Source organism: Anabrus simplex, chromosome 4, assembly GCF_040414725.1.
Source record: "Anabrus simplex isolate iqAnaSimp1 chromosome 4, ASM4041472v1, whole genome shotgun sequence".
NCBI classification, from domain to species: Eukaryota; Metazoa; Arthropoda; class Insecta; order Orthoptera; family Tettigoniidae; genus Anabrus; species Anabrus simplex.
This window is the reverse complement of record NC_090268.1, coordinates 84,310,234-84,329,120: the sequence shown is the minus strand read 5'-3', so window position 1 is coordinate 84,329,120 and position 18,887 is coordinate 84,310,234. Positions and strand designations below refer to the sequence as shown.

General features: G+C 40.1%; 1 protein-coding gene across 1 annotated transcript in view; it reads left to right on the top strand.

Annotated features, from left to right (window-relative positions):
- Positions 1-1,437: 1,437 nt before the first annotated feature.
- Mtpalpha (monolysocardiolipin acyltransferase Mtpalpha) overlaps positions 1,438-18,887 on the top strand; it is a 134,690-nt gene continuing 117,240 nt past the window's right edge. Inside the window, exons 1-3 of the mRNA XM_067145136.2 lie at positions 1,438-1,559; positions 1,787-1,899; positions 10,465-10,737. Of these exons, the coding sequence (XP_067001237.2) occupies positions 1,487-1,559; positions 1,787-1,899; positions 10,465-10,737 (459 nt within the window). The 5' untranslated portion in view covers positions 1,438-1,486. The remainder of the gene's footprint in view (positions 1,560-1,786; positions 1,900-10,464; positions 10,738-18,887) is intronic.

Below are 18,887 nucleotides of genomic sequence, written 5' to 3'. Positions count from 1 at the left end.
TCCGATGTGTAAAATTATGATGCGTTTCCCAGCTCCAGACGGTGTTTTGAACCATCCACGCCATCCATCAGTTTGCTGAATGTACCCTCTGTACATATAATAGTTGTCAAAGTTGTTTTCTAAAGCTTCAACCACGTTTTGTTGCCACCCATATTTCATAGTATGGTTCTGTCCGCACAACGTCTCGTCTGTAAAGAAGATTTTGTAGCCCTGTGCTCGCAAGTCTCTAATTCGTCTAAGGTAGGTATGTCGGGATGCAGCAACTGTCACAGAATCTATTAGCACTGGTTTCCTGTTTAGTTTTTTGAATCGGAATTCCAAGCTTCGAACTACTTTCAAAAGCGTAGAAATTGGCATATCAGGAAAATCCGGCATATTTTTTAACAGTTTCATGCGGAGGCTTTTAATTGTGGGAAATATCTTATTCATATAAAAATCGTGCATATTTCTTCGTATTGTGCCCAAAGTAAAATCATCGAGATGGATTTTCGGACGCCCCGGTCTCGCACACTGCTTCTTTCTTGACCTGGATGACGTATTTCCATCATTCTCCTTTGAAGCGGCTCCTACTCTTTTCACTGGCGACAGAGATAATCCAAGACAATCTGCCACCTTCTTATAGACAGGGAACCTCTTGTGCCCTACTTTTCCCCCCTCACATTGAAAGAAACAAATATCACTCAAAATCATTGCAAGTTCACCCTCTGATAACGGCGGTCTCGGAGGCAACTGCCCGGGGCGGGTGTACTGGGGGGTTCGTTGCGCGCGTGGTTACTACTGAACGCGGCAACACTACACCCGTTTTCACCACCCGGCCTGCTGTTAATCGCACGGTCCGGCGTACACAAAACCTCCTTTCAATATTACTCTTCATAAATTCGGCACCAAACTGCACGGTTACAGTTGTTGTAGTTTCTGATAACCATGACTGAGTGCTTCAAAACAAGCCCAAGTTTGCTGCTGTACGTTTATTCTGGGCTGAGAAAGAGTTGCTTTAAAAAAAATAAGAACTTTTTTCGGGGTGGTTGAAAAAATTGTAACTTGAGTATTACACTACAAATACATGTGGTTATAACATATAAAAATTGCGTTACCATCAGACAAGTGGTTTTCCTTGTATATATTCCTAAGTGAGCGCTTCCTAGAGAAGAAGCCAAAAACCCGGGCAATATTTATTACAACCACAAATAAAAAATATTTAATGAACGTCGAAAACAATGTGTCTTATATACGCTAATGTAGAATTAAACAAGGAAAATATTGGCATAACTCGCATTGCAATAGGCCTATTGTTTCGTTTGTAATTAAAGCCTAAACTCGAGTGTCCATAAAAAATTATCCGACAGTAGTACCAATGCTACGAGTTACAGTGCTGTCATTGTATGGATGTCTTTGACAAGTTATATAAATTCTCTCTGGTATTCCGTGCATGTTTAATTCTCGTTTTAGAAACTTCCTGAGAGTGCCCCTGTCGTTCGACTTGAAAATGGCGACCTACGGTATGCTGGGGGCTCTCGCCCGAATTTCCAGATCGAATATTAAGATGAAGAGATTAATAGGTATTGGCGTTTGACATACCAGATTTCAATTTTTTATTCATATGTGGTTGTAAAGTTGAAATTTGTCATCCATGTGTATTTATTGTACTTCTGATAATGCTTGCCGACTCACTCATATTATTAAATATTTTGATGATCTTTTGTAAAGCACATTATTTAACCTTACTTTTGTTGTTATTTGTTTAGTATTACTATTGTTTTCATTGTAAACTCTGTTTTCATTTCAGTTCCTGTTTCGAAGAGGTTATACGTGGCATCCGTATCGAAAGATAACCAATACACGAAATGTAAAATCGTTGGTGATGTTTGTGTAATCACATTAGATGCACCTGATTCAAAGGTAAATCACAGTGGGTTTTTCATTTTTATTATTGTCATCTTATGCATTGTGTGGGTGAAAGTGGTCCAGTTGAGGAAATAGTGGTTGTAGGCCCTTCTCAGTTTAGATATCTTCAAGCTCAAGAAGAATGATTTTTCCAGAGTGCTGAGAGGTTGCCCTGATCATTCATGTTGTGTATTGAACATCAAAATTCCGAAGCGGCTGAGTAGTGTATGTGTTGATTCGCCACCCAGTATTTTCTGTGGAAATCCTGTTGCTTTTCTTTTGGCTTATCCTACAACAGGACTGAAGATTGGACAAGATGGCTCTCAGTGAGTGTTGAAGTCCTCTTTCCTGATAGAGATAGGAAGCAGAAATGAGCTTGTCGGAGGCTGGGAAGAAATTGATGTAGAAGACCTGTGATTGTTGAGGAAGGAGCCAACTTGTATGTGGACGATGGTGTGTGGAGATGTGGGAATTGTCCTTTTACTTCTGTTTTCTTTCTATTTCTCCTTTGTACACTGACCTGTCCTTTTGGTTTTCCTGTTGTTTTCCTTTCAGTGTTTCAATCTCTCTTTATGACTTGAAGGTTCACGGCGATACAAGCATGGGAAAGAGCTAGGATTGGAAGGGAGCGGCCGTGGCCATAATTACAGTACAGCCCTAGTATTTGCCTATTGTGAGAAATGGGAATACACAGAAAACGATTCTCAGGGCCGCCGACTCTGATTCTAACCCACTATTTCCCAAAAGCAAGCTCACAGCTACGCGACCCTAACCACACAGTCAACTCGCTCCGTCTACGTAAGAAGGCGCCTTTTAACGTGTTTCTTCTTGTGCTTATAACACCCGACCAAAAATATTCTCGGCGCTGTAGAGTATTTGACAATCGTGATAATAACCTTCCAACACACCTTAAAAGTCTAATAATTACTAGCGACCTGTTATGTTGTACTTCTTATCATGCCAAGCTTGATGCAAGTCGTATGGCGCTCGCTTGAGAATTCTTGCGGCCTGTGAGCAGAAGTTCGTAGTCTTAACTTATACTTCCTGTAGCTTTTCATCTAGTTTGATTCAGATGTGGTTTGAACGTGTGTTGTCCAGTTCATAATGAAACAAAGTAAAATTAATTACTTTTTTAAAACAAGTACTTCTATAACCACAGTGATGGCTAATGAGACTTGGAGTGTAGGCCTACATTTTTTTGCTGGAGATCCAAGTGCTGGGCATAGTATGGTAACTCAAACATGTAATGTAGACTATGCAAATTTGCTAAAACTTTACATCCCGCAGCCCAACGTTTATAACATTATAAGGAAGTGAAAATGATGCAAATCTTACTTGGAATTCCTTTTAGAGGAGAGATGTGTTCATTGCCATGTCTAGGAACCCACCAGCCCGCCCCAAGAAGTATATTTACTTTTATAACCTAATAAAGAACAGTAGCCGCCATCGTCCATGGCTCAAGTAGTTTCTTGCATTCTCATTGGTCATGGTGAATGGAATGTGACGTCATTGCCATCAATGCTGATAAATACATTGCGTTACCAACACCGGCTGAATAAAAGCACAAACAAAAAAACACCGTGTAAAATAACAATGCGGCTTTAACCGTCCGGACCAAGGGTCTTGTCCAGATCCTATCCTAACTGTCCTCACGGCAAGAACCAGTTAGACCAATGGTCTTGTCCAGGTCTTATCCTAACCGTCCGCACGACAAGAACCAGTCCAGACCAATCGTGTTTCCACATGAAACTAGAGGCCTAGGACCGCTTCGCGGCTTTTAACCGTCCAGGCCAATGGTCTTGTCCACGGCAAGAATCATAACCGTCCAGACCAATCGTCTCGTCCACGGCAAGAATCCTAACCGTCCAGACCAATAGTGTTTCTACATGAAACTAGGGGCCTAAGGCCGCTTCGCAGCTTCTAACCGTCCAGACCAATGGTCTTGTCCACGGCAAGAATCCTAACCATCCAGACCAATTGTCTTGTCCACGGCAGGAATCCTAACCGTCCAGACCAATCATCTTGTCCACGGCAAGAATCCTAACCATCCAGACCAATCGTCTTACCACCAGCTATCGAAGCACCTCACTCATTAGTTCCTCCGTACAGAGGTTGGCAGCTCTGAGCATAGCTTCACAACATCCTTCCCGAGAAGGCCGCGAGCGTGTAAACAAACGACAGTCATTCTGCGCGCAGCTGAATGTAGCGAGTGCTGGGCTGCGAGAGTAAAGCATTGATCACATTTCAATGAAATTATGCTTGCTCATCATTCGTGCAGAAAATGAGAACTTCAAAACGTACGGCTGGATATATTCCCCTTGTTAATGTATGACTGTGATTGCATAAAATGCTTTACGTGTGCTAATTACCCGCAAAATAGGGACTCAAAATGGGTAGTTGGATTTTCTGTTTTTTTGAAGTAAAGTTTCGAGTTCCATGGCCAATTCAAGTATAATTGGAGGTTACGTCGCGCATTCCTATCTACGAAATGTCATTGTAAAATTTGTCACAAATGGAACATAATAATTGCTTTTACACAGTTGAAGTCTAAAATCTGTGGTAAATGAAGAAATATTTTATTTTTGGTGAGTATTGTATATGCTTACTTTACAAGTACTTTCGGTGCTACGCTCACAGTAACACACGTATGTCTTTTGTTTGTCTTACACTTTCAACAATTTCGTGTGTGATGTCTGTGTTCACTGAAATTCTTTGCTTTCGTTTTATTGCTGCAGGTGTCAATGACATCATTATTTTCCTGAATTGTATCTCGATATGCAAGATTTAATAGGCGACAAAAAGCTATGGCCAATGTACATAAGAATAATTCTGTGGACCAGTGATTTATTGGTCTAGGGAACATGCTATTTTCGTTCGAACAAAAAAAAATTATTGGTGCAGGGATCATGCTATTTTCGTTCGAACAAAAAAGAAATTATTGGTCCAGGAATCATGCTGTTTTTCTTATCGTGAATGCTATTGATCTCCATTTTGCTGTTTCAAGTGGCCGCTCTAGTCATATGGACAAAGATAATAAGAGTCCACAGACATAGCACTCCCATTTCTTGGTGCTAGCCCTGGACCTCAAGAAATTAACAAAGGACGGCCCCAGCAGCGAAATACGACATAATGGAGTCCTGTATACAGGCCTTAAGTATGTATTTCTATTTCTCTTATAACGACGGTATTTCTTAATTTACCGCAGATTTTTCACTTCATTTAAGTAAAAGTAATTACTATGTTCCATTTGTGACAAATTTTACAGTGACATTTCGTAGATAGGAATGCGCGATGTAACCTAATTGGACACTCTAATGCAGTTTGAAGTAGTTGGAACCAGGAAATGTTCCACTTGCCGAATGTGTTAAGAAAATAATGACCTTCAAAGTTTCAGCACATGACAGTTTTATTCAATATAGCCTATTTTTATACGGATCAATGAAAATCCTTTTACGTACTTCCAAGCAAGTTGTCCTTGCAACTAAACTGGGTTTAGATATTGAAAAATGGGTATATAAATGATAAAAAACATGAACTTTTCATTCATTTCATTGCTAAACATTTGCAAGAGAATGAGGTAAAAGAAAATGAAAAATGCTTGTTTTGTATTTTGATTGACGAGTCCACTGACCGAAATGCTAAAGAACATGTGGTTGTCAGCGATCATTGTGTGTGTGATGGGCCTTGTGCATCTCGAGAGCTGTAGAGCTAATTTCTATTTCGCTGCTGTTACTGGGCCTGGGCTACTAGGTATTTTAGGGCTTGTCGGAGAAAAGAAAAGTACATGGTTAGTGGGGGACGTGTCTACAATTGGCTCTAAATCTGGTTTTGTAGTATGTTCAAAAGAAACAGCTCTACATTTAACTAACATTCACTGTGCTGCACTCCACCTACAGTTGGTCATCCTTGATACTGTTAATTCCATTCCTTATTAAAAAAAAGCGCGAAATTCTGAAGAACATATTCAGATTTTACAAATGATCACCAAAACACCTCCACAAGTTTAAAATCGCTGTGAAAATTTTAGTGAGATAGTAGTAAGATATTCGTAAAGTACTGTTGAGGGTCAGGAGAATCGAAGAGTGAGGAATGTGGCTGCAAGCACAAACTTCTTGCTCTATCCAGACTGATAAACTCTTTTCTACTACACAAAACCATTGACTCATACATACATTGCAGAGTTCAGTGTCTCCTGATGACATCTGAACACACAGATGAATTATGAACGAATCTGATTTTGTTCCTTTAAAGTGATTCGTATATTGCGCATAACTAAACTGTCAATACTGCATATCCCAACAACCAACCCATCCTTGCCGCAGAACTAGTTTCCCAGTTTGATGACATGTTGATCCAATTCTTCCCAGTTAACGGGTAGCATTCACATTCATTTCCTACAGCTTTATTAACGGGGCACAGTAGGTTACCCGTTATGTTTCTTTCTCGTACAGTTTGATTTTTGTCCAGGGCAGCTCGATGGCAATGAGTTCACGTACGTAAGGGGCAAGTGTAGAACGGTGTCTCCATGCAGTCTCAGTAATTCATCAAATCGTATTCTTTTCTGGATTTTTTAACTCCTTAATCAGTTCAAAAAGCTGAAGTTTCTTGATTCCTTAATAAAACATTACTTATTTTTATTTTAGGTATTACACCAAAAAGTCGTATGGAGAGGATACTTTGTTTCCTTCAGTACTGTGGTAACGTGTATTGTCAGTTATTGTAACATCTCTAGAGGGGAGACTAAGAAGGAATTTCTCACTCGCGCAATTATAAAAATTTACCCTTTTCATTTGGCCATGGTAGTCTCCAGCTGCCTTTCCTATTCTGAACGTAAGCTTTGCACTAACCTACTCTTAGAACCAGCATGGATGAGCATCTGCCTGTTTGAAGATCTGTTGTTTAATGTAACTCCTTGAATATTCTCACTCTGTCAACCTTTTAAAAGTAATTTTTTATGTCACAACAACACGATAGGATAGGCTGCCTGCAGTGGGGGTGTAACCCTGTATCCCTGTCCCAGTTGGAGGTGTCGTGACTAACATCAGTTTTAGTCCACATTTTGTTATGTTGGTAGCCATGTAAAACCATTGGCTATCAGGGCACTTAGCAGAGAACAGCAGAATGCGGAGGGTGTGAGACGGAAGGTGTGATATCAATTTGCACATGTTAACTATCAGACTGAACCAGTTTTGCCAACTAATACGAAATGCAGAACTCAAAACTCAAGTTCTACATTTTATAATAGTTCGTTGAGTTCGGAGTGAAGTGACACAGATGATTATACTCGGAAACGAGTTAAAGCAGACGATGATGAAATGCAGTGCCAAGATTTGTGCTCATCCTTCAAAAATTCTGGATTGACCCCACAAACTTTGGATCATGAGTCATACACCTGACCTCTCACCTACAGAGACAGCTTTTGGCACAACTATAGAAAGAGGCACTCGAGGATTAGTAACACGAGCCACCACCAGGTGGCGCAAGCGAGTTTACTGTCGCACTAGGAGCGCTTAGAGGGAGCGCCGCGAGGAACGACAATGCTGCCAACTGTTGCTTGTACAGCTGTCTTTGGGTGAGGTTATTGTGAAGTATTTCTTGCATTTCAGAACCCCTAAATGACTTTTTTCTTGCCGTGCGGACAGTATGCGCCGCGGCCATAGTTAAGAGCCTCTCGAAGGGAGTGTGGCTCCCGAAGGGAGCCACTGTTCTCATGACAGAGCTTGGCCTGGATTTAAAATGATAGGTTTCAGCTACTAAATTACGTTTTTTCTTGCTGTGCGGGCGCATCTCGCGCCGAGGCCATTTCAAACTTCCCGGGCCGCTTCATAATTTTTTTCTCCTGCAATGGTTGGTAACACAATCTCGGCCTCGTCCTAGGTGTCAATGATGTCATCCTCTTCCATACGTGAACCATTCACCGATAAAAGCAATGGGGTATGGCGTCTAAAACAGTATTTTTGGTTATAAAAGCGAATGTACTTCTAGGGGCGGGTGGGTTGGTCCCTGGCTGGCGTATTGAACACATCCCTCTTCCACAATCATTTTCAGGTGAGAATAGCAGCATTTAAAATAATATTTTGTTTTAATTCTTGCGTGCCTCTTTCTATATTTCTGCCCAGCTTTTTATAACATCTCTTTTGATCTTTGCTGGTTTTTAGAAGAAGATATGTTCATTTGTACATCTTGATTGACTGCTATGCATTTCGATGTTCAGTATGCAAACCTTTGTGAATGAACCAAGTGCCTCCAAAGTTCTCTATTTACAACTAGCCATGCAGAAGCAAAGTACCAGGTAACAGGTCTACACTTGTCTTTAAACGGAATTTTATGAGAATGCTAATGTTTGTTGAACTGCATTTAAGATTAGGATAAAAAATCTGCTGTGCTGACAACATTGTCTGTGATCAAAGCCAGCTCATCCTCATGTATCTTCATTCTTTTCCACATTTACTTTAAATCTGTCAGTCTTGCAAATGTCCCATTTCTAAAAGTTGTCTTGATCTTGCATCATTGGTAAATTCTCTATATAAAGACATCTAAAAGCTTTATCTCTTCAAATTATGTTTGTGCGAGATGGTTGTAGCCTGTGCATTCCCACAAATGCAGACTTTCTTTGAGTTTTCTCAATGAGTACTTTATGTGAAAAACTACTCTCCGTTTCAGTAACTGTTGATTTCTGTATACCATGGGTAGCTGTGTTTTTAAAGCAGTTTCTTTCTTATTGAACACATGGTGTAGTTTAGGGAACATAGATTTTTGTAGGTGTTGATTTTAACAGGTTTACTGCGAATCATTCTTGATTGGAGTGCATTGACTCTGTTTGTCTGATACCCACTCCAATCAGTGTATTCAGTGTTCTGTAATAAATTTGGCACTTAAAACTGATCACTCCAATCGGAGTGCAGTGTAAAAAATATATTTATGGTCAGAATTATATGAAAAACTTTTTTTTAAAATGCAATTTACCACATTTCATATCACCAACAAAAAGAACTGAAAATTGACATTAGGCATCCATGAATGGTCACTACGGTAGTGCCAGTCAACCCAATTCATTAAAGGCTACGTGTACCTTCCTTAGCAGAAAATATATGCCACCGGGAGAGTTGGCCATGTGGTTAGGAGTGCGCCGCTGTGAGCTTGCATCCGGGAGATAATGGGTTCGAACCCCATTGTCGGCAGCCCTGAAGATGGTTTTCCGTGGTTTCCCATTTTCACACTAGGCAAATGTTGGGGCTGTATCTTAATTAAGGCCACGGCCGCTTCCTCCCTATTCCTAGGCCTTTTCTGTCCCATTGTCGCCATAAGACCTATCTGCGTTGGTGCAACGTAAAGCAAAAAAAAAAAATATATATATATATATATATATATATATATATATATATATATATATATATATATATATATAGCCTATATGCCATTCAGAATATACTTAACAGCAGATAGCAGTGGCGGTTATGCGAACGAAAGGTATCTACGAAATGTCACTGTGATACTTGTCCCAAATGGAACATAATAAATGCCTTTACACAAATAAAGTGAAAAATCTGCGGTAAATTAAGAAATACATCGTTATTAGAAAAATATCTGGAGAAATATGTATATGTACTTACGGGCTGTAGACAGGACTCCCTTATGTTGTATTCCGCAGCTCGTGCCATCTTGTTTCTTGAGGTCCAGGGCTAGCACTGATGAATGGGAGTGCTTTGTCTGTGAATTCTCATTATCTTTGTCCATATGACTAGCGCGGGCAGTTCAAACAGCAAAATAGCATGATCCCTGGACCAATAAATACATCATTTAATGAATGAGTTAGGGCACAAAACAAATGAGCAACACGAAGAAAAGACACCTAATTAATTCAAACAACTTCAGTGAGCAAGGACATCACACACGAAAGCGCTGCGACGTAACAGAAAAAATAGTCGTAAGGTAGTAAAGTATGTATCCATATTATTCTCTACAAGTAAAATATTTCGTACTATTTTGTAATTTACCGCAGATTTTACACTTTATTTGAGTAAAAGCAATTATCTTCCATTTGGGACAAATATTACAGTGACATTTCCTAGATACCCTTCATTTACTTAACCGCACTGGCTTTGCTCTTTGAGTATGAATATCGCATCTGAATTCTGTCTTTAAATGTAGCAAGATATTGTGACAAACACTTTGCTTTAAGCTTTGAGCGTTGTTTGTTGTCCATCTGGGAACAGTCCAGGTTAGCACCGAAAAGTGAAGTGTTACTAGATTTACAGCTTCTGTATTCTTTGTAATTGGAAACTTACTTTAAATATTTGTATGTTTATATTAAAATTACACCACTTCCACAGCCTTGGATCTATTCAACAAATTTTCTATACGTTCTTAGTGATTTGTTTCAGATTACCTGAAGAGCTGTGTGGTATTCGATCATCAGTATAGGAGTAGCATGAAATTTAACTTTTCTTTGTAATATATGGGCACCTTACTCACAAATATTACCAGTTTCAATAAAAAACAGTAATTTAAAATCATGGAATATCCTCAGTGTTTATTATCTTCAGCATTACTAATGTTTGTCGCTGTATTTTGTTGTAGGTAAATACTTTGAATGCTGGAGTGATGGCTGAAATGGAACAGCTTATTAATCAGATAGAATCCAACCCCAGCATCAACTCAGCTGTTCTTATATCTGGAAAGCCTGGCTGCTTCATTGCTGGAGCTGATATTGGAATGCTTCAGGCATGTAAGACTCAGGAAGAAGTTACAAAGATATCAAAAACCGGACAAAAAATCCTTGCAAAAATAGAAAACAGCAACAAACCTATAGTAGCTGCTATTATGGGATCCTGCCTTGGTGGAGGATTAGAGGTAATTTTGTTGAGTGTTCTAAAGTAGTTTTCTGTAATGTAAGTTTTGAAATTGTAGTTGTAGGCCATGGAAACTGTTTGGATTTTTAGGTGAACATACATACATTATCATTATAGACCGTTAAGCCTTTCAGCGTTCAGTCGGCAAGCCTCTGTGAATTTACCAAACGTCGCCACAATCAACTGTTTGCAACTAGTGCTGTGGACTCACTTAGTTCTATACCTCTTTTCTTTAAATCATTAGAAACTGAGTCTATTCGTCGTCTTGGTCTTCCTCAATTTCTCTTACTCTCCATACCAGAATCCAATATTCTCCTAGGTAACCTATCCTCCATTCGCCTCACATGACCCCACCACCACAGCCAGTTTATACGTACAGCTTTACCCATAGATTTCATTCCTAACTTAGCCTTTATCTCCCTTATTCCGAGTACCCTCCTGCCATTGTTCCCACCTGTTTGTACCAGCAATCATTCTCGCCACTTTCATGTCTCTTACTTCTAACTTATGAATAAGATATCCTACCTGGCGAGTTGGCCGTGCGGTTAGGGGTGTGCGGTTGTGAGCTTGCATCCGGGAGATAGTGGGTTCAAATCCCACTGTCGGCAGTCCTGATGATGGTTTTCCGTGGTTTCCCATTTTCACACCAGGCAAATGCTGGGGCTGTACCTTAATTAAGGCCACGGCCGCTTCCTTCCAACTCCTAGCCCTTTACTGTCCCATTGTCGCCGTGAGACCTATCTGTATCGGTGCGATGTAAAGCCACTAGAAAAAAGATATCCTGAGTCCACCCAGGTTTCACTCCCATAAAGCAAAGTTGGTCTGAAAACAGACCGATGTAGAGATAGTTTCGTCCAGGGGCTGACTTCCTTTTTACAAAACACTGTTGATCACAACTGCGAGCTCACTGCATAGGCTTTACTACACCTTGAATCAATGTCACTATATTACCATCCGGGGAGAACACACATCCTAAATACTTAAAATTATCTACCGGTTCCTACTTTGTATCACCAGTCTGACATTTAATTCTGTTGAATTTCTTACATACTGACATCAATTTAGTCTTCAAGACGCTAATTTTCATACCATACTTATTGCACCTATTTTCAAGTTCCAAGATATTAGACTGCAGGCTTTTGGCACAATCTGCCATTTAGACCAAGTCGTCAGCATAGGCCAGACTGCTTACTACATTTCCACCTAACTGAAAGATATCCTGAGTCCACCCAGCTTTCACTCCCATAAAGCAAAGTTGGTCTGAAAACAGACCGATGTAGAGATAGTGAAAGATTACAGCCTTGCCTAACCCTTGTGAGTACCCTGAACCAAGAACTCATTCTGCCGTCAATTCTCACTGCAGCCCAATTGTCAACATAAATGCCTTTGATTGATTTTAATAATCTACCCTTAATTCCATAGTCCCGCAGTATGGCAAACATCTTTCCTGGGTACCCTGTCATATGCTTTCTCTAGATCTATGAAACATGAACACAACTGTCTATTCCTCTCGTAACATTTTTTAATTACCTGGCGCATACTGAAAATCTGATCCTGACAGCCCCTCTGTGGTCTGAAACCATACTGGTTTTCATCCAATTTCCTCTCAACCACGGATCGCACCCTCCCTTCCAAGATGCCAGTGCATACTTTGCCTGGTACACTGATCAATGAGATACCTGGATAGTTGTTGCAATCCAATCCTTCCTGTTCCCTTGCTTATAGATAGGTGTAATTACAGTAGAAGTCCGCTGTAGCGAGTACGGCATATAACAAGAATTCCATTATAGCGACGACTTTTTTCTGTCCCTTCAAAATTCCTATATTAAACTGTGTATCGTCCTTCGGTTACAGCGAGAACCCTATCACTGGCGCATCCGTTATTACGAGCGATTAAGCGCACACGATTTTTCCGTTACCGATATTTACGCACCCCAGCGATTATATTGCATGCAATTGATTACCTTCGGCATCGTTTCCTCGCTATGTGCACTAGCAATTTCTCTCGTCGACATTTGAAGGCGATGTCGGAGTCCATTAGTAATATCCGTCGACAGCTGTTCCGTAAAGAAAATTCGAAATGAAAGAGAACTTATTTTCGTAACAATTGCGTAAATAACACGTCCGATAACCGTTGTTAACTTGTTAAAAATTAAGGCTGATTAAACGACAGCTTAATTTTGAGGCTAAATACTGCAGTTAAGTAAGATTGGGGTACACCTCGAGATATGGCACAGTGCTTAACTGATTTCATAGGTTAGTTTGTATTTTGCCGCGTCTGGTTAAATTACGAAAAGGCTATTATAAAAATTTATAGCGAGAAAGGTATAATTTCTCTACCGGCGCTTGAAGTGTGTTTTCATCATACGCATAGTACGGTTAAGTTAGGATACGTGACGCTGTTTGAATAAGAAAACTGAAACATTTGCAACAAAATGCGATCGATCATCTTCGGTACGGTATAGTTTTCTCACTTTGTGCATTTGCGAATTCTCTCGTTGACATTCAAAGGCGATGTTGGAGTTGATTAGTAATAGGCTACCCATCGACTGCTGTTCTGTAAAGAAAATTGGAAATGAAAGAGGATAACAGGGGCCGATGACCTTCGATGTTAGGCCCCTTAAAACAACAATCATGATCATCAGAGGATAACACGTTTTCGTAATAAATGCGTAAATGGCGTGGCCGATAACAGTTGTTAACTCATAAAAATAAAGACTGAATAAAAGATATCTCAATTTTAATGTTATATACGCAAATTACGTAAGAATGTCATACACCTCAAGATATGGCAGAGTAAATCACTAATTTCAGAGGATATTTCATATCTTCTCGCGTCTAGTTACGGCTATTCACATGTAAGTTTTTTGCGAGGAGGTTATTTCTCTACATGCGTTTCAAATATGTTTTCATGACAGGCTACATATACGGTTAGGTTAGGTGACGCTGTTTGAAGAAAGCTGAGGTGTTTGCCACAGAAATCTCTGGAGTGATACCGTATTTCTCCAAACCCAAGACATTTTTTTCTCATAATCTTATGCGAAAACTCAAGGGTTGTTGCATTCGCGGCCTAACAGTAAGTTAATGGATACCACTGGCAACTACCGCGGTAACCACGCTGCTTCTTTTCACACACACACAGAACTCATCGACAATAAACGACCGCCTCTTTACTACACATCGCTACCGGTTGAACAGTGTACAGTGCCTGTGTGTTTCTCAAATCTGCAGAATGGCATCAAAACATGCGACCCTTCGAATTCTTAGAAAAGCCATGGCTACTCAGTGGCAGAGTCATAACTTGTCTCTTGCACTTGACGCTTAGTAAAATTAAGGTTTATAGACAGCAGGAATATTTTCGTGATGGATAGCCGTATTGTGAAGATATGTAGAAAAGGTAATGCCGGCAAATTTTCAACGGGTTCTAGTCGATATTATGATGCAAAGTTTAAGTTAATGTTTATTAAACACTCGGAAATGTTGAATAATTGTGCAGCCGCAAGAAAATACGGCATAGGCGTAACTAAAGCCAATATTTGGCGTTAGCGTGAAGACAAAAAAAATGAAGAAAAAAATGCGTACTGGTACTGTACAAAAAATTCATTCAGTGGTCCGCAACAAGGACGTTTTAACCCCTCAACGCCGACTTCTATACCCTCTTTTCTTCCGTAGCCGTCGACCTCTATACGTGGTATAGACCCACACATAGTTTCACATTTACGGCTATAGCGTGAAGAGTTTTACTGATATGCAAATTGTTTTGTTTCCAAGAAGACATTTTCGGGTTTATCAGTGTTGTAAATAAGAATTGAAAAATCGTTATAATGTAGTTGTTTTTTCAAGGATAATTATTTGTCAAATAAGTCTGAGCCTAATCTCTTTTTTTTAAAAGAATATTTGCTTCATTCTTTTCCACAGAATAAAAAAAATCATCTGAGAAGTTTGTCTTTTTGTGTGATGTTCTTTGCCCTATTTGTACATTGGGAGTGCGATTTATTTATTAGATTTGTCTTTATTTCTCAGCTAGTAATATTTTCGTAACTCTCCACGAGCGCTCTATGTAGGCATCAGTTAGTGCTGCTTTCTGTCATACAATGCGAGAACCAGTTGTTCATGGTATATATCTCGTTTGAAAGACGTTGTCTCGACCTTTTATCTGAAATATGTATCAAGTTGGTTTGTTTCGTCATAAATGTTATTCCCCTCATTCAGTTTCGTCCAGTTGCTTTCGGTCTCGCTGCAGCTTCATCAGTCCGTGTGACGCACGGCGCTCAGCCGTGGTATGACTGACAATAACGTGCTTGAAATATTGTATAATTCAGATGAAAGTTTAGTTGGAAGTAGTAGTGACAGTGTAAGCAGCAGTGATAATGAAATAGATGATGTAGGAGTGGTATATGATGAAGTGACAGTGAGGAGGAAACGGTACTTGGAAATTTCGTGTAAGAGACTATAGATAATTATACAGGTCAAAGAGAAGTTTTCAACGGTGAATTCTGATTGCTAAATTCTCTAATAATACTCACACAGGTCACAGAGACAAATATTGAGCAATTACCTTATCGGGTTCAGTTGGTGAAAGGTTTGTTTACAAAATACGCTCGCTCGGGAGGGGAACGAAATATTCAAGGCCGGCGCGCATCAGATAATACAGTTCCTAGGTTGCAGGAAATATATTTTTTCAGGAAATTACACCCAAGAGTTGCAAATCCAAACCTCAGAGACATTGTATCCAGTGTTCAAAACACGGCGAAAAGATGATGTCGGTGTACTGCTGCCACGTGTGTGACTTGAGTCCCTGTCTCAAAGAGTGCTTCGAACTCTTCACTCGGAACTAAATTACTAACGAAATGTGAAACAGTTATGTAATTATCTGCATGTACATAGTTCTGTCATAAGGAATTCCAAATTTCGTGAAAATCGGGCTACTCTTATACTTGCAGTAACGCTTTAAGTGAATCGATGTATTTCAGTCGCGCGCAGTTGAAATCTCATCCGGCCGCGGGGTAGGAAGCTATTTAAATGGCTGCGACGCTGAGGGGTTAAAGAAGTCGATGATGAAATTGTGAGGTACAGTAGAGTCTCGATTATCCGACCTAAACGGGACCTGGAGTACGTCGGATCACCGAAAATGTCGGATAATACAGAACAACTTTGAGAATGAAGTGAAACAAACAGGAAGGCTATAATCTAGTACTAAAACAATGACATGTTTTACGGTACTCTATTTATAAAATTATCAATTCAATTGTACAGTGCATGCAGTATTGAACGAAAGCATTCCAAATGTCTTACGAAAAGAAACTTGTCAACAATGTCTGCTTGCCTGCTGATCCACGTTTACTTGCTGCGATATCGCACCATCGACGAAAAATCTACACCTCCGTTGCTCTTGCTTCCGTCTGTTGTTCAGCATAGGTTAAGGCCATTTCCAATGCACTTAATCATTCACTCTGAATCGTTTTCTCATTTTGCTCTGCAATGCCTCGTTCTTCTTTATCATCCTCTTTTTCATTAGCTTTCACAAAATCAATAATATCAGACTCAGTTAGTTCAAACAGTTGATCTTGTGCACACCACTTACTCACATCTTCAGTCGTAGCATCCGCACAGCCAGGAATGCAATTCAGTAAGGGCACAATATTTTCCATGTCTCCTTGTACCACCTCCTTTCGATGTTCAACCTCACTCAACAATTTGTTCTAAGACTTTGCTAATGTCGTTGTTTCATCTTCTTCCCAATACTGCGCTATCCAGTCGATTCGTTTCAACTTTTGTATCATGTTGCCATTTTCCATTTCATGTATCAGGGATGAAAGGATTTCCCGGCGATATTTCCTCTTCAATGTTCCCAGCATAACTTGGTCCATTGGCTGGCATAAAGACGTCGCGTTAAGAGGGAGGAACATGACTTTGATGTCTCGACTTCTAAGTTGCTTTTCATTTGGGTGTGATGGAGTGTTGTCTAGTAGAAGAAGAGCTTTTCTAGGGAGATTGTTCGAAGCTAGATATTTTTCTACGTCTGGGAAAAACTGTGTAAAAATCCACTCTTTAAAGATATCAGCAGACATCCAGGCAGCCTTCTGATTCGTGTAATCGACTGGAAGAACATTAACAGAAATGTTTTTAGAGACCTTATGCTTCTTTGCTTTACCGATCATAAGCAATTATGCGTTTACATTCCCAGTAACATTACTACAGGAAAGAACAGTAACTATTTCCTTACTGCGCTTGTAGCCAGGTGCAGACGTCTCGGCTTCGGCTGCGAGAGTTTTTGATGGCAGCACCTTGAAATTTAGCCCAGTCTCATGACAATTAAAAATCTGAACACCGGTTAATCCTCCAGCAATAATTATTTCCTGAAATTCCTTTTTAAATTTCACAACCTCATCAGATTTAGCTGACAGTTTTCTCTACAGCTATTAAGCTGCCTAATGCCGTACCGTTTTTTCCACCGATCATGCCACCCAGCACTAGCAGTAAAATTAGGGTCCCATTCATTAAACTCCTTCTGGAAATGCACAGCCTTTTCATGCAGAATGGGGCCAGATATTGGCAGGCAATTTTCCCGGTGTTGAGTGAAACGAAGAAATAGTGCTCACCTACTTTTTCGCACTCACATTTTTTCATTGCTTTCTCTGCTCCGGTAGAGCACCACTTTTCAATGTCTTCCCTCTTTTTTTCCAGTCTCCCACTGTAACACGTCCAGCACCATAATCTGAAGCCACTTTTTAAAGAGTTTACCCTTTGTCCAGTCTCTTTAAAGCACTAAAATTGTCTTGCATAGAAACAATCACTTTCTTCCAAATACTCGCCATACTCACAGAGGATATGAAAACTATAACATCCGCATCCAACCAATACTACAATGAACAATGACTGAAACCTCACTGCACCTGTCCTTGAGGAAAAAACGATCCTACCACCAGCGGTCAGGCCAGTGCTTGTCCCACGGTCGCACCTTCTACACCGGGTCTCCCTGAATTTAGTCTCCACCAAAAGTTCTAATTAAGTCTACCAGTGTCGGATAACACGGAATGTCGGATAAGCGAAGGTCGGATGAGCGAGACTCTACTGTATGTGCACGAAAAACGCAAGGGTGGTTGGCCATACCGTGGCGCATAAACTCGTTCGTTGACCTTCAACATTCGCGATTAGGCCTATACATCGCTAGCCGTATTTGGCCGCACCAGACAAGCGAGACGTACGTGTAGCGGTAGCCGGTTATATCTATCTGACACTGCGTAAAAGGAACAGTTTTATAGACAGCAAGAATAATTTCCTGATGGATCGTTGTATTGTAGAATAGGTATTGCCGGAAAATTTTTAACGAGTTCTCTTCGGTATTATGATGCCAATGTTAAGTTAATGGTCCTTAAACCCGCGAAAATAAAGAATAATTGTGCAGCCGCAAAAAAAGGAAGAAATACGGCGTGACGAAAGTCAATATTCGACTTCTAAAATGCGTAGGCCTGTATGATTTTACAAACTTCTTTTTGAGCCTGATTTAAATTTTTTGAAGGAAAAAGTGGGGTTCATCTTGGATTCGGAGAAATACGGAACTATATTTTTTTTCAGAATGAAATGAAACATGCCCTTTCATGTAGTATCGGATTACGAAAAATAACAAACAAGTAAGCCGTAGTGTGGATATCATCTGCGGAAATGCAAGTTTTGAACAAACTTATTGCCGTTTTATACCGATTTTAAAGTGCCTGAAGGGTTTTCCGACTTTTATACAAAAATCGGATATAACGACAATCCGTTATTGCGAGTAAATTTTTCGCTGTTATGAATTCTCGCTATAACGGACTTCCACTGTACTGCTCTTGTCCAATCTGATGGTACCTTACCAACACTCCATGCTAATCTTACTACTCCATGAAGCCATTTCATCCCCGCCTTCCCACTATACTTCACCATTTCAGGTCTAAATTCATCTATTCCTGCTGCTTTATGCCAATGGTGTATATTTACCATCCTTTCCACTTCCTCAAGCGTAACTTCAACATCATTTTCTTCCTCCCCATGAGGTTGACTGTTCGTGACTCCACCAGGAAGATTTCTTTTTATGTTGAGAAGATTTTCAAAATATTCCCTCCACCTGTCCAGTGATTCCCTGGGATCTATTATGAGTTCACCTGAATTACA